The sequence below is a fragment of the Mustelus asterias genome, chromosome 19 (genome assembly GCF_964213995.1).
Source record: "Mustelus asterias chromosome 19, sMusAst1.hap1.1, whole genome shotgun sequence".
Lineage (NCBI taxonomy): Eukaryota > Metazoa > Chordata > Chondrichthyes > Carcharhiniformes > Triakidae > Mustelus > Mustelus asterias.
The window spans coordinates 56,955,648-56,970,437 of record NC_135819.1 but is presented as its reverse complement, the minus strand read 5'-3'; the positions used below and the strand labels follow the sequence as shown (position 1 = coordinate 56,970,437).

General features: G+C 44.4%; 1 protein-coding gene across 10 annotated transcripts in view; it reads right to left on the bottom strand.

Moving 5' to 3' along the window:
* Positions 1 to 14,790, bottom strand: part of sema3c (sema domain, immunoglobulin domain (Ig), short basic domain, secreted, (semaphorin) 3C) — a 303,601-nt gene that overhangs the window by 50,486 nt on the left and 238,325 nt on the right. For all 10 annotated transcript variants that reach the window (XM_078235587.1, XM_078235588.1, XM_078235583.1 and 7 more), the window contains 5 exons: positions 14,113 to 14,232; positions 11,808 to 11,898; positions 11,591 to 11,710; positions 8,398 to 8,540; positions 2,985 to 3,099 (listed from right to left, as the gene is read on the bottom strand). In XM_078235587.1, the coding sequence (XP_078091713.1) occupies positions 2,985 to 3,099; positions 8,398 to 8,540; positions 11,591 to 11,710; positions 11,808 to 11,898; positions 14,113 to 14,232 (589 nt within the window). The remainder of the gene's footprint in view (positions 1 to 2,984; positions 3,100 to 8,397; positions 8,541 to 11,590; positions 11,711 to 11,807; positions 11,899 to 14,112; positions 14,233 to 14,790) is intronic.

The following is a 14,790-nucleotide window of genomic DNA, read 5'->3' as shown; positions in this document are numbered from 1 at the left end:
TACGCGCAGGTTAGCTATCCTGGGATACGTGGTGGAAAACGGGGTCATCGGCCCTGATCCAGACCGTATGCGCCCCCTTACTGAACTTCCCTTGCCCGCTAGCGCAAAAGCACTGAGGAGATGCCTCGGCTTTTTTTCTTATTATGCGCAGTGGGTCTCCAACTACGCGGACAAAGCCCGTCCGCTCATCAAGTCCACGACTTTCCCACTCACGCCGGAGGCCCATTTGGCCTTCAAGGCTTTGAAAAGTGACATTGCGAAAGCCACGATGCACGCGGTGGATGAATCCATCCCTTTTCAGGTGGAAAGTGATGCATCGGATTTCGCCCTGGCCGCCACACTGAACCAGGCAGGCAGGCCCGTCGCGTTTTTATCCCGCACCCTTCAAGGTCCCGAAATTCGGCATTCAGCGGTGGAGAAGGAGGCTCAGGCTATTGTGGAGGCCATCAGACACTGGCGCCATTACCTGGCGGGGAAGCGGTTCACCCTGATCACGGATCAACGATCCGTGGCGTTTATGTTCAGTAATACGCAGAGGGGCAAGATCAAGAATGATAAGATCTTGCGGTGGAGAATTGAGCTCTCCACCTATAATTACGATATTATGTATCGTCCAGGGAAACTCAATGAGCCCTCGGATGCCCTCTCGCGCGGAACATGCGCTATCATGCAGGAGGACCGCTTGAACGCCCTCCATAATGACCTGTGCCATCCTGGGGTCACTCAGCTCTACCACTTCATAAAAGCCCGTAACCTGCCCTACTCGGTGGAGGATGTCAGGTCTGTAACGAGAAGCTGTCGGATTTGCGCGGAATGCAAACCGCACTTTTATCGACCTGACCGGGCACAATTGGTCAAGGCCACTCGCCCCTTCGAGAGGCTGAGTGTGGATTTTAAGGGCCCCCTTCCCTCAACGGACCGGAATGTGTATTTTCTCAATATCATAGATGAATACTCCCGGTTCCCGTTTGTTGTCCCCTGTGCGGACACGTCGACTGCCACAGTGATTAAGGCATTCAGTGATCTTTTTACCCTGTTCGGGTACCCCTGCTACATACATAGTGACAGGGGCTCGTCGTTCATGAGTAACGACTTGAGGCAATTCCTGCTCTCATACGGGATTGCCTCTCGTAGAACCACGAGCTACAACCCTAGGGGTAACGGACAGGTGGAGAGAGAGAATGCTACAGTCTGGAAGGCTGTCCTATTGGCGCTGAAGTCCAGGGGCCTTCCAGTCTCCCGTTGGCAGGAGGTCCTTCCAAATGCGCTTCATTCCATTCGCTCCCTCCTGTGTACGGCAACCAATGCTACTCCCCACGAGAGGATGTTCTCATTCCCTCGGAAGTCGTCCTCGGGGATCTCCTTACCAGCCTGGTTGACGTACCCAGGACCCGTCCTTCTGCGGCGGCATGTGAGGGCCCGCAAGTCCGACCCCTTGGTCGAACCGGTCCAACTCCTCCACGCCAACCCTCAGTATGCCTATGTGGCATATCCTGACGGGCGAGAGGACATAGTCTCGATTCGAGACCTGGCGCCCGCAGGGGACGTAGCAACTCCTGTCGCTCCTATACCCCCTGTCACGAACCCCCTTTCACTTCTTTCTTCCCCAGACGTGGCGCGGTCAGCACCGGGACCAGTGCATAACAGTTATACTCCCATGTACAGCTTGCCTGAGACTCGGAGATCGGCGCCACCACAGAAGGTACCAGGATCCCCTGCACCACCGCTTCACCAGGGTCAACCGGCCCGTGAGTCCTCGAGGGGACAGCCGGACGCTGTTTTGGAGAGAACGCCACCGCAAGCACCTGCTCCGGTGTCGCAACCGGTGTTGAGGAGATCACAGCGACGGTGCGGTCCTCCAGACCGTCTGGACTTGTAGATTTTGTATATATGTAATCTATTTTCGCACCCCGCCGGCCTTTGTTTTCAAAGGAGGGGTGAATGTGGTTAACCATCGTTGGTTACCACTGTGGGGTTATTCCAATGTTACTGTTGGGTTAGGGTGTTGCCACTGTGGGGTTGTTATAATGTTGTTGTTGGGTTAGGGTGTTTACACTGTGGGATTAATATACCTGTGGTGGATGCTGTTATGGCACATCCCGGTCGGGCCCCGCCTCCTGGGGAGAGGTATAAGACCCTCTGCTCAGGCGGGACCCCTCCAGTCTGGATTGGTGTACTCGTGTTAGATAGTTCCATTGTTTGTCAATAAAAGCCTTCAATCGCTGAAGCCTTGTACCTCGTGCTTGATTGTCGCGCATCAAAGACTAGCCATGATTGTATTGAATGCCTGAGCTGGCTTGATGGGCCATATGGTCTGCTCCTGCCCATAGGTTCTTATGCTAAGACAGTACGTACAAAAAGGCAAGTAATAACTTTCCCATTATAATAGATTGAACAATCTATTTTTCCCATTATAAGAGGTTTAACAATCTATACAGCATTTAACAATAACAGGGCAGCATAGTGGCACAGTGGTGAGCACTGCTGCCTCTCAGCGCCAGGAACCCAGGTTCAATTCCGGTCTTAGGTGACTGTGTGGAGTTTGCACATTCTCCCCCGTCTGTATGGGTTTCCTCTGGATGCTCCAGTTTCCTCCCACACTCGAAAGATGCCCAGGTTAGGTGCATTGACCCGAACAGGCGCTGGGCTGTGGCGACTAGGGAAATTTCATAGTAACTTCATTGCAGTGTTAATGTAAGCTTTACTTGTGACTAATAAATAAACTTAAAATGAAAAGGTTAGGTGTTTTGGCCATGTTAAACTGCCCCTTAGTGTCTAAAGATGTGCACGTTACGTGGATTAGCCATAGTAAATGCATGGGGCGACAAGCATAAGGAGGGGCGGGGGAGAGCCAAGGTAAGATATTCTTTCAGAGAGTCGGTGCAGACTCGATGGGCTGAATGGCCTCTTCTGCACTGTAGGAGTTCTATGGTTCTAATAAAACACATGATACATAAAATATGGTGAGAAAATGTTTCACTTACGCAATTCATCAAAGTGAGTTTCAGTGCCATCATCATCAATCACTGAACATACCAGCCGGGCTTTTAAGAAAGTTGTCCATTTGTTAACAAGACTGCGTTGACCTCCTATGTCATTCTGGACAGTAAAGGAAATTTATAGTAAATGTGTAGTGAAGGAAGACATCAAAACATCTGTGGGAGTAAAAATAGATCTGACACTTGTTCCATGGTCTGTGGCTCAGTTGCAGCATTGTTAGCACAACAACATAAACCACATAGGTTTCAATAGGATTCTGGTGGTTTTCAAAATACTTCATACATCTGTTTGTCACATTTTTTAAATAGTGCGTAATAGCTTGAACATTCAGACTCTTTCAAGTTAGCTCTATTAAAAACCTTCTATCAAGCATGGCATTGGATTGACACGTTGCAGAGATCCCTTTAGTCCGGCACGGAAACATTGGCCAAGTTTGACGGCAGTACCTCGTTATAAATCTTTCTTGCTTTTCCTGCATGGCCAGTGGCCAGATTGATCGACCATCTGGCCAGAAAACAAGACTGATTAGTGGGGACAGTCCCTGTAAATTGTGTTCACAGAGTTGGCCCTGGACAGAGGCTGGCTTGAGAGGTGGTTGCGGGATGGAGGCAGAGGCCACAATGGGCAGAAGCAAGGCGGAATAGTTTGAGAGGTCGGGAGGAGCATTCCGGTTGGCACTTACCTTCTTTCACAGGTCGCTTGGCTCCTTTTTGATGTGGGGTTTTCTCAGCCCTTGGAAACCCAGCTTATAAATTTAATTCCGCCTCCCAAGTGCATTGTGAGGGCTTGATTCTAATATGATAATGAATGTTTCTCCAAAACGAGACATACGTACATTTCACAACCTGCTTAAAGTAGGAGAGGGAGTTGGAACAACTTTCAGAAGGGATGCCATAGTGAAGGCATCAAGATGACTGAAAGCATGTCAATGGTGAAGAGCTGAGCGGTGCACACTAGGCTATAGTGGAATTCTAGAGGAATGCAGTGTTCGGGTTGGGTGTTGTAGGGCTGGGAGTTATAGGTAAGCCAAATAAGGGATAAGATCTGTAGGCATTTGAAAAAAAGGTGGAAATTTTAAATTGAAGGCCTGGTTAGGAGCCAGATGACAAAATAAGTCATCAAGAATGTGAGTGATGTGTGAGCAGGGCCTGGTAAGGAATAGGATGCAGGCACAACGGTGGATGCGATTTTTAGTAGTTCTGAGTTACGGAGCGAGCGATGTTACAGAGGTGGAGGCAGACGGGTTCTTTGAGATGGTGAGGATACGGTGTCAGAAGTTCAATTTGGGATTGAATTTGATGCCAAGACCATTAACAGTTTGATTTAATTGGAGGTCGTGGCCAGAGAAAGGCGTGGAATCAGTGGAATGGGCGCCACAATGTCAACATTCTGAAACATACATTTTTATCCTTATGTTTTGGTTTTATTGCAGTTTAATTTCAACCTGCTTCTTTGCAGAGTAACAAAGACCGAGTTAAGCTTCTGGAATGTGACAAATTCCCCTATTTTCCAGTTTGCTGGTGGCCTTGCAAACTCATATTTTGTGGAGAAAAAAACCCTCCTCTCATGGCTTTGAACAGTAATGAGAAATGTTGCAAGCACATTCCTCATTTGAACTAAAAGAGGATCAGCCTGTGAGACTCCCCGGGGAGCCCTGGTCTTGTCCAACGTTGCCCTGGTGGAATTTTCTTACAAAATGAATCCCCATATAAAAACGTGCCTTCTGCGGGTTTTCCAACTCATTTTTTTTTCTCTCTTGGTATTATTATTTGAAGGTCAGATCACTCCTTTGCACAAGCAGAGAACCCATAATTTGCACACCACTAACAAAGATGTTTTAACTCACTCTAACCCCACCCCACAAAGGCACAGAGTTCAAACTGGAGCTGAAGTGTTTGCAATGTCTTGGCTCTGCTTGTGCTGCAGGAGTGGCAAGCTGCTGCAGTTATTGGAAACATAAGCTGGGCTTGCATTGTGATCTCACAACAAACTTTGAAAACTGACCTCCCTTACATTCTTTTGAAAACCTACCTCTCCACTCGGTCATACATAAATGCTGCCATTTTCTCTTGTATAAACCCATTACGAACATACCTTCAAAACTATCAAGTAACATATAAATTCTGGGTGCCAGGGATCTTGGACTTGAGTCAGGTATATTTTTATGCTAAGCGTCTGACCTGGTATTTATAAAAGTATGCGATATTAGAAACTAAGAGGAGACTGAACAAGAATTGGCCCATCGAGTCTTTTTCTTGCGTCAATTCCTTCTTGTTTAATCTTCTGGGAACTTTCCCTCATAACTGCTCAAAGATCCTCCAAAGCTATCATCGGAAGCTTTCTCCCTGACATGTCATGGAATACATAATCAGCTTAATCTAGATCTATTCCTATGCTTTTTAATACTACATCCAACCAGGTACTTTTGAAGATCATTTAAAGCTTTCCAATGCTTAGTCTTACTTGAAAGTTTCACCCCATGTTCCCTCATTCTGCCCTTCATAGAATTCTCATAGAATCCCTACAATGCAGAAGGAGGCCATTCGGCCCATTGGGTTCACACCGATTCCTTAACAGAGCATACTACCCAGGCCCAACCCCTGCCCTATCTCTGACCCCATACATTTACCCCGCTAATCCCCCTAACCTACATATCTTGGGACACTAAGGTGCAATTTAGCATGGCCAATCCACCTAACCTGCACATCCTTGGAGCGTGGGAAAACTGGAGCATCCAGAGGAAACCCGTGCAGTCATGGGGAGTGTGTGCAAACTCCACACAGACAGTCACCCGAGGCCGGAATCGAACCCAGGTTCCTGGCACTGTGAGGCAGCAGCGCTAACCACTGTGCCACCGTGCCACCCACTTTCCGTGAATGTCAAAAGACTTCTCTCTCTCTCTCTCTCTGACCTATGTGACTCAGGGCTTTTTGAAAACATGGATCCTATCTTCTTTTGTCAAAAGTCTTCACACTGTAAATAATATTTGATTGACCTTAATATAAGAGCAAAGTGCTGCAGATGCTGGAAATCAGATATTAAAAACAGCAAAAGGGAAATGCTCAGCAGGTCTGGCAGTGTCTGTGAAGAGAGAAACAGGGTTAACAGAGGACTATTCTGATGAACAGTCATTGGCCTGAAACATTAACTACTTCTCTCTTCACAGATGGTGCCAGACCAGCAGAGTATTTCCAGTGTATTCTGTTTTTATTTGGTTAGCTTTGTTGACAAAAGTTTCATGTGGACTGGAAAATTGCAGCCACTGACCAATAATTACATCCAAACTCTAACCTCTTCCACTTGTAGCGAGAGGTGAAAGGGTTCCTGCGCACAGTGTTCATAAAGCAGGAAGTACTCGGTGGTGTGCTTGCTGCAATCTTGTTTTGAATCTGAATCATGTCTGCACATCCTTCCTCGTGCACTATTCTGTCTGCTTCCCTTGTTTCGAAGTAAAGTACCTCCTGTTATATGTATACCTGTTCCAGTATAAATTACTCCTCCCTTCTAATCGCTTCACTCGATAACCCTTCCAGGAAGAGATTAGAGTTTGGATGTAATTATTGGTCAGTGGCTGCAATTTTCCAGTCCACATGACGCTGTTGGCCGCAAAGCTAACCAAATAAAAACAGAATACTCTGCCGGCCTGGCAGCACCTGCGAAGGGAGAAAACTGTGAAATTATTTGTGAAGAATGTGAACAGCATGAGGGTTGGAGCTGAATCCTGTAGAACTCCATTAGTCACCACTCCCAGATACAGCTTTATGTCATTTAATATTGCATTGTGTTTCCTATTAGCTGGGCAGCTTTCAGTGGTGTCAATTAATTCCATAAACCCTAAATTTCTTGAAAGGTTTTACAGGCAGAACTTTATCACATGCTCTCTCAAATTTCCATAAATTAGATCCACTGAGTGGCCCTCAATCACTAGCTTCGTGACTCTTAAAGAGTCCCTGTGGTTCAGTGATGTTTCTTATCCTTGGTTCGACATCCACACTGATTTGCGTTATGGCCACTGTGCTCATTTATTTGTGTTCTTAACAAGTTTACTTACAACAAATGTTAGACTAACTGGTCCACAAATTAATTTGAAGAAACAAACTTAATCTCCCAATCAGTAATGCTTTCCAATCAGTGAGTCACATGATCTTTGAATCACAGTAAAGTTTCACACACAAGGAGGCTACTCGACCCGTCATGTCTGTGCTGCTGTGAAGAACAACATTTAAAAAGGAGGTGCTGAATGGAGTCAGATCAGGATTGGAAGCGGGAACACGGAGGAGTGCAGCCAGCCAGAAGCAGAGTATTCGGATTATCAGCAAGGCAACACTGCTAGTCCCACCTTCCCTGCCTTTTCCCCGTGGTCCTGCAAATTATATCTCTTCAGGTAATTACCCAATTCCCTTTTGAAAGCAACAACTGCTTCTACTGCACTCTCAACTAGTGCACCCCAGCTCCTAACTACCCGCTGCATCAAAAAGTTTTCCTCATCTGTTACCTTCGCTCTTTTTGCCAGTCTTCTTAAACCACTGTCCTCTGCTTCTTGGCCTTTCCACCAATAGGAACAGTTTCTCCCCATCATCTCTCTCTATCATCTCTGCCTGTCCCTCTCAATGTGAAAAGACATTTGCTGTCAAAATAACTAAATTTGCCAAATGCGTTTATGGTTTGAATTCCAGCTATTTGGACTTAATGGAAGTGAATTTCCACCTCCATTCACCAGTATAAACAACCCTGGGCAGGAGAGAAAGATCAGCCTGGAAGCCTTTCTACTGTCAAATGCTGCTTTATTTAATATAATGCGAGAATTGGTCCAAGATTTACAGTACATCTCTTCCGGTATGGGCAGGTGCATCACAATTAGACACAAGCAGCAAGAATATACCGTATTTCCTGTCATTGGTAGCTTAGTAACTGTGGGTGCTCGGAGTCTGATGTGTTCCTTGAGTCTTGGTTTGCAATGGGTTGTAGAGATGGGTTTTAAAATTGAAGGGTCACTTTGCCTAGTGTGAGTTTGGAAACATAAAATGCAAAAAAAACTGTTCTAGCACTTCAACAGCACCCCCAGCCAATGTACACAACCATTTGTCCCTCTGAAGACAATTGGCCTGACCTACCTGGAACATTGTCTGGAGCCCTTCAAATTATTTAAATAATTCTAACCCCTAGGAAATCAGCAAGGTCAAAGGCCGAGTCACAGAAATTATGCCCCCACTAAATTTAGACCATCATTCGAACTGTGAGTCAGGTAGTCTCTGATTGCAAAATCAAATCTGCTTCAGAATTTCAATCTTTTAAAACAAGACAGGCTTTGTTTATTCGATGATCTTTGTGACCTGTCACATAAACACTCAAGAGACCATGCAGTAATATAACAAAGTGGTCAAGAGCTTTACTTACAGGGCATATTCTGGCAATCCTGGAGTGAATTTGTTTGGTGTTGCCGTTATCATCTGTCACTTTCTCGCGAAGGAAAAAGTACAATTTTGCATCATTTGGGTCTGTGCCGTCAGGAATGATCTGGGCGTCCACAAACACGGGCTCTAACAAGAGAGAGGGGAAAATCCAGTAGTGAACAGGAGATTAACGTCTTTGAGCTAACATTAAAGAGAGTTCAAACTCAAATCAAATGCTTTCACGCTGGAGCAAGGTTTGTAGTAGAGTTCCCCTGGGGTCAGTATTAGGAACCTTGCTTTTCCTGGTATATAATGATGATCTAGATCTTGGTGTGTAGGGGACAATTTGAAAGTTTGCAGATGACACTAAACTTGGAAGTATTGTGAACTGTGAGGAGGAGAGTGTAAAACTTCAAAAGGACATAGACAAGTTGGTGGAATGGGCAGATAGGTAGCAGTGAAGTTCAATAGGGAGAGGTATGAGGTGATGCATTTTGGTAGGAAGAACATGGAGAGACAATCTAAAATAAGGTGTAAAATTCTTAAAGGGATGCAGGAGCAGAAAGATCTTGGTGTATATTTGCATAGATCATTGAAGGTGGCAGGTTAGGTGGGGAGAACAGTTAATAAAGCAGATAGTAATCTAGGCTTTATTAATAGGGGCATTGAGTACAAGAGCAAGGAGGTTATGCTGAATTTATACAAGGCAGTAATTAGACCTCAGCTGGCGTATTGTGTACAGTTCTGGGTGCCACACTATAGGAAGGATGTGTACACATTGGAGAAGAGGTTTACAAGTATGGTTCCAGGGATGAGAAACTTCAGATTGGAGAGGTGAGGACTGTTCTCCTTGGAGAAAAGAAGGATAAGAGGAGATTTGAAAGAGATGTTCAAAATCATGAAGAGGTTGGAAAGAGTAAATGGGGAGAAACTGTTCTCACTCCTAAAAGGAGCACGAATGAAAGGGCACAGAAGGTGATTTCCACAAGAAGCAAATGCGATGTGAGAAAAATATTTTTTACGAGTGGTTGGGGTCTGGAATGTGCGGCCTGGAAGTGTGGTGGAGGCAGATTCAATTGAAGCATTCAAGAGGGCATTAGATGATTACTTGAACAGAAACAATATGTAGGGGGTGTGGGGAATAGGCAGGAAAATTGTACTATGTCATGATAATTATTTGGAGAGCCAGTGCAGACACAATGGGCCAAAAGGCCTCTTTCTGAATTTTACAAATGTTGTGATCCAATAGATAGTTCAAAACTTTAGGACACATTGGAATATGACCATCACTACAGGAACAAGGTTAATAAGACAGGAAGTGTGTGGATTTAAGGGGAACCTAGAGTGGTAAATGAGATACAATTAGAAGGATATGCAGATAGGGTGAGAAAGGGGTACGGTGGGAGGAGGTTCATGAGGAGCATCGACACTGGTGTAGACCATGCGGGTTGAAATGTTGTTTCTGCGTTGACAATTCTATGCAGTATTATTGCGTATAATTCAATATAGTGGACTACTAAATTTATCTGAAAACCTGTGATTAAAAAACAGCATTAACTTACATTAAATACTTCCCTCCTGGAACAGGGCTTGATTCCACAATCTTCTGATTCAAAGATGAAAAACACTCCCTAATAAGCCTAGCTAAAATATTATACTGAATGATGGTCCATATAACCTAAACATTTGAAGTGACTAGTTTCAATAACCGCGTAAGAAGTAACATCCTTCTCAGCTGCCATTTATTTACTATTAATTCTTAATAATCCTTATACAAATTTCAGGTCAGTTTCACATATCCAAAACGACTAAATTATAAACACACTAAACTAAATATATCATTAGAGCTAAAACTATCCCTGCTTTACAGATACACTTCAGCAGTGAGGATACCTGATGGGGTTTTCTTGTTTACAGTTCTGTACCACATGATTCCAAAAGTGAGAATTTAAACAAGACATGGCATCAAGTTTAGTCAAGTGGAAAAAAGACTTGCAAATATTTTATATTTAATTATTGGTTGCATTGGTGTCATTAGCTGTGACTAAACTAGTTCAATGTAACTAAAATTATCACAATCTAATCATGTAGATAGGTGTTATGAAAGCCAGATTTACGTTTTTGTCTGGGGGAGAGTTGAGAACTCCAAGTCCCAGCAGACCTTGGAGTTTCCATGTATTCACAGACCGGGAGCGGGATGCACATGCAGTTTGGCGTTTTGATTTCTTTGGACCGAGGATCCCGGTCAAGCCTGCCTGCGCACGAAGAAAAATGGCGTGAAAACCCAGATCATGTGGCCATGAGTGGAGCGCCATTTAGAAGTGCCTCAGAAAGGGGACAGGGCAAGATCCAAAAAGGGGGAGGGGCCAGGGAAACATCCAAATGGAGGCCCTAAGTAGACGACTGAGACAGGGGACAGAGATGGCTCATGGGTTAAAAAAATAAAGAGCAGAGAAACAGGCTTGAAACAGGAAAGAGGATGAGGGCAGCAGGCTTTAAGTGAAAAAGGCTCAGGAGTAGCCCTGAGGATCTAAGAAGGTAACCAAAGATTGGTGACTCTGTGCTGTAGCCCATTGGGGTGAAGGTACTCCTTTGGAGCAATACTGTTCTGCCCAGCACAGCTGAATAGCTGGAGTTGTGCATGTGGGTTGGCGGTTGAGTGAGTACTCAGGAATCCAGGGGATCAGAATCTCAGGAGACAGAAATGAAACCCTGTGAGGTGGGCTGTTGGGCTCCAAGTTGGAGTGACGTTTGGAGAGAATTCCCAGGTTAGATCTTCAGAGTTGAATTTGGAATCCCTCCTGATAGTGACAGAGGTTCAGTGATGTTGATTGACTTAGTGCTTACAAATGTTAGGGTGTGTTGTTGAGAAATTCAGGGACTCTGATTTGGTCGCATTTGGCATTTATTGTGCATTGTGGCATGTTCGACCACTTGCTTGTTGATTCACATACTCTAATATACAGGGTTAATATGAGGTACAGGATAGATATTATAAATTGCTTTAACTTTCTGACCTTGGATAATAAAGTTTGTTTTTGTTTGTTCAAACCTGGTGGTGTTACTCACTGAGCAAATGTCCTGAATCTCAAACATTGTTAACTTTAAACAAAATGTTATTAGTCCCTAAGTGGATCTTACCAACAACTTGTGGCTTTGGCCAAAGATCATAACATGAATCAAAGAAAGGCACATACCACTTAACCACTTGGAGTTATGCTGGTCCGTCCTTATACTATTTCTTTTTGTTACACTGCGGAATATTGCTGCATCAGTGCCCATGAAGTCTATGTACATTCCTGAAAATAGTTCTTCATCTAGAGAGAAAATGACATGAGGATATTTAAAACATATTTCAATATTGTCACACTTTAAAAAGATGATCAGTCCTTTCAGCTTGTCTATTCTACTCACTGATCATAAAGGACACGGTGTTAACCTGAGGGTTAAATGAGCAGCGGCCCTTTCCAGATTCATTCTTTGATTCAATCATAAATATCTGATCCTGCAAAATAAGAAGGTACAGTGGGGTGAGGTCACTTATTAAAGTGTAAGACTGCAACATGCAGTTAGCTCAAGTGAGTCGCAGGTAGGACACGCGTAGGCTTTGAGGCCTGCTTTTGGGGTTGCCTTGGTGGGTGGAGCAGCAGGTGATGGTGGAACAGCAATGGGTAGTGGTGGGGGAATATGCAATGGTCTGATCGAGGGGTAATGTGGAGTCCCTTGGCTCCAAGGGAATGATTTTTAAAAGCGCAAATAAAATCCCATCGTCTGCATTGGAGAATGGAGAGTGAGTCAGATCCTGCTCCGCCCCCACCCATCACCAACCAATTTCAAAACGGAGTGAGTCAGATCCTGCACCTACGCCACTCATCCCAAACTAATTCCTGCATGGGAAGCTGAAATGGGTGGTTGACCCATCACTGGCCTCTATAAGTAACTTAACGCCTGCACTGGGCAACCTCAGCAAGATGGTCTGAACCAATAACCGGTCAGACCTCCTTTGGAGCCGGAGATTGTTTTCTTAATTTGGTCCAGGTTTGGGATGCTTCAGGGTCAATTTCTACCCACGCACAAAATCAGCCTCATCATTTAAATGTCAAATATCTCACCGATTTCAATATATATGAAAATGCTTGCTGCTTCAGTGAGATGCAGCTGTACGAGGGCTTTGGGTAAAGGTTCTCCGCCTGATAAATCCATTCTTGTTTAGTAAGGAGAAGCTAATTAGAAATCAAAATGCACACGTAGATGTATTCGGTATTCTAAAATACTAATTATTATTGCTGTGCTGGATAGATGTCGTCAACATTAAGCAAGGCAACAATTCTATTGTTTCTCTTTATTTCCTTTTTTTCCGGTGCTCCAACAATTTGCGCCAATTCCCTCTTTTATTTGGTGTTCATGCACCACATTGTGCCAAAACATTTCCTGGAATTCAGATTCTCAGGCTTGAGGCAGTCAATATTGATATAATCTTAAAGATTGTAGCAGTCATAAAGCGTTCTGTGTTGTACCTTTAGCCTACTCGGTTGGAGGTAAGCTTCATTACTCACGCTACTACTGCTGCATACCCTGCCCCTACAATGTAATTTGACCCTGTGTTGGTCAACACTCGAGTTTCTCATCATTATCTGTGATAAGGGTTTTATTTTTTAAGCAGCCCATTAGGGTCCAGTAGTCAACCTTAAGGGAATGTAAATGTCGTTTTTATCTTTCGCAACGCATGGATTCTGTCCTGCTTCTTAATTTAAAACTGGGAAGGCATTGAAAAAAAACCATGAAGAATTTTAACTAACTTACTATTTCCTGTGTCAGTCAGAAGAACAGTGTGCAGGAAGATGAAATAAACCGAGGATAAGAAACTGGAAACAAAACTTCAACTGAATCATAGGCCAGCCATGCATTGATGAACCACAGCCCCTCGTGCACAGCCAGCAACATTGCATGGTTCGAACAGGCCACATTTTGGATTCAAATGGGGGAAAAAAATCCCCCATGATATTAAGGACAGTTCTGATGAAATGCTAGCATTCATCATTATAAATGGAAACACTGAAACGCAAAATGATTAAACAAGTCGTAATTTTGCACAATTGACATTTCCAAGAACGAAGGTTGTACACTTAAACGTACATTTATCGGCAGCTAATGAAGTCTATTTAGGTAAATGTTATCTAAAAGTAAGGTGCAGCTAGTTATGCAACTTTATATGTAGTTCCCTGGAACTATCTTTCCCTGTCATGCCCTAAGAATGCTTTAACACATTGGGCAAATTTTCCCGTCCCGCCTGCCATGGGAATTGCAGTGGGTGGGGGGGCGGACCATGCAAAGATCCGTTGACCTCGAGGGACGGGATTGTCTGGTCTTGGGGCGAGCGCGGCTGGTATATCCCACGCATTGTGTCTATGAACAACTTTTCCCTACCTAACAACAGCAACTCATTTCAAAAAGTAATTAATTACACAAGTACTTTGGAATGTTTCTGAGCAATATGATATTATGATATCCGTTTACAGTGGAAGAACCTGAAATAAATGAGAACTGGAATGCAGGGCAATAATTACAAGGATTTGAATGTAATACGCACACAGCAGCATTAAAGTGGATATTACAGCATTGCAGTGACAAAGAATCATTCATCCCCGTGGTCAGTTCCAGAGTCACGTGCACTACAAAATCTGCAGGTGTTTCGAATGACCATTTGACTGACACTAACCTCTGACCTGCGGCCTCTGTTGATGTATGTGCAGACGGGGCTGAATGCACCACTCCCACAAACAAATAGATGAGTTCGGTTATAAACTTGTATGACACGAACAAAATTACCACAACCATTCTGTCAAAGACAAGAGAAAATTATTGAGGCGGGCAATAATCGAGGAATCGCTATTAAATAACCTATGCCATCGATGAGCTATAAAAAATGAAGGGCAGAATTTAATCTAGCCCATCATGGCACAAAACATGAGAACTGGATCCACTTAATTGTAGGAAAGGTTGCACAACAGCTTCCCAACTGCGAGAAAGCCTCTCGTGATGATTAAATCAGAGGAAGGGAAGAGGCCCATGCAGGAAACCCCTCCACTTGCAGCGGGATGTCAATTCACTTCATTAATGAGCCAATTGTCATCAATTACCCCTCAGCCCACCAGAATTTAGTGGTAACTCAGGGATTAAATGGAAGCCACAGGACTTTCCTGTCCGTCCCAAAGTCTGCCAGCAAACCCTTCCGGGCTTTCCAGTGGCTTACTGTAGGGAGGGGCCCTTGACAGGCACTCAGTGCCTGATTGAGGGACGTGGCTTTGCAAAGTGGGGGGAACCACAGAGCCAGCCCACTGTTCTTGCCCCTGATACCGCTCTCTCATAGCCCTCTGCCCACATCCTCTATCCCCTT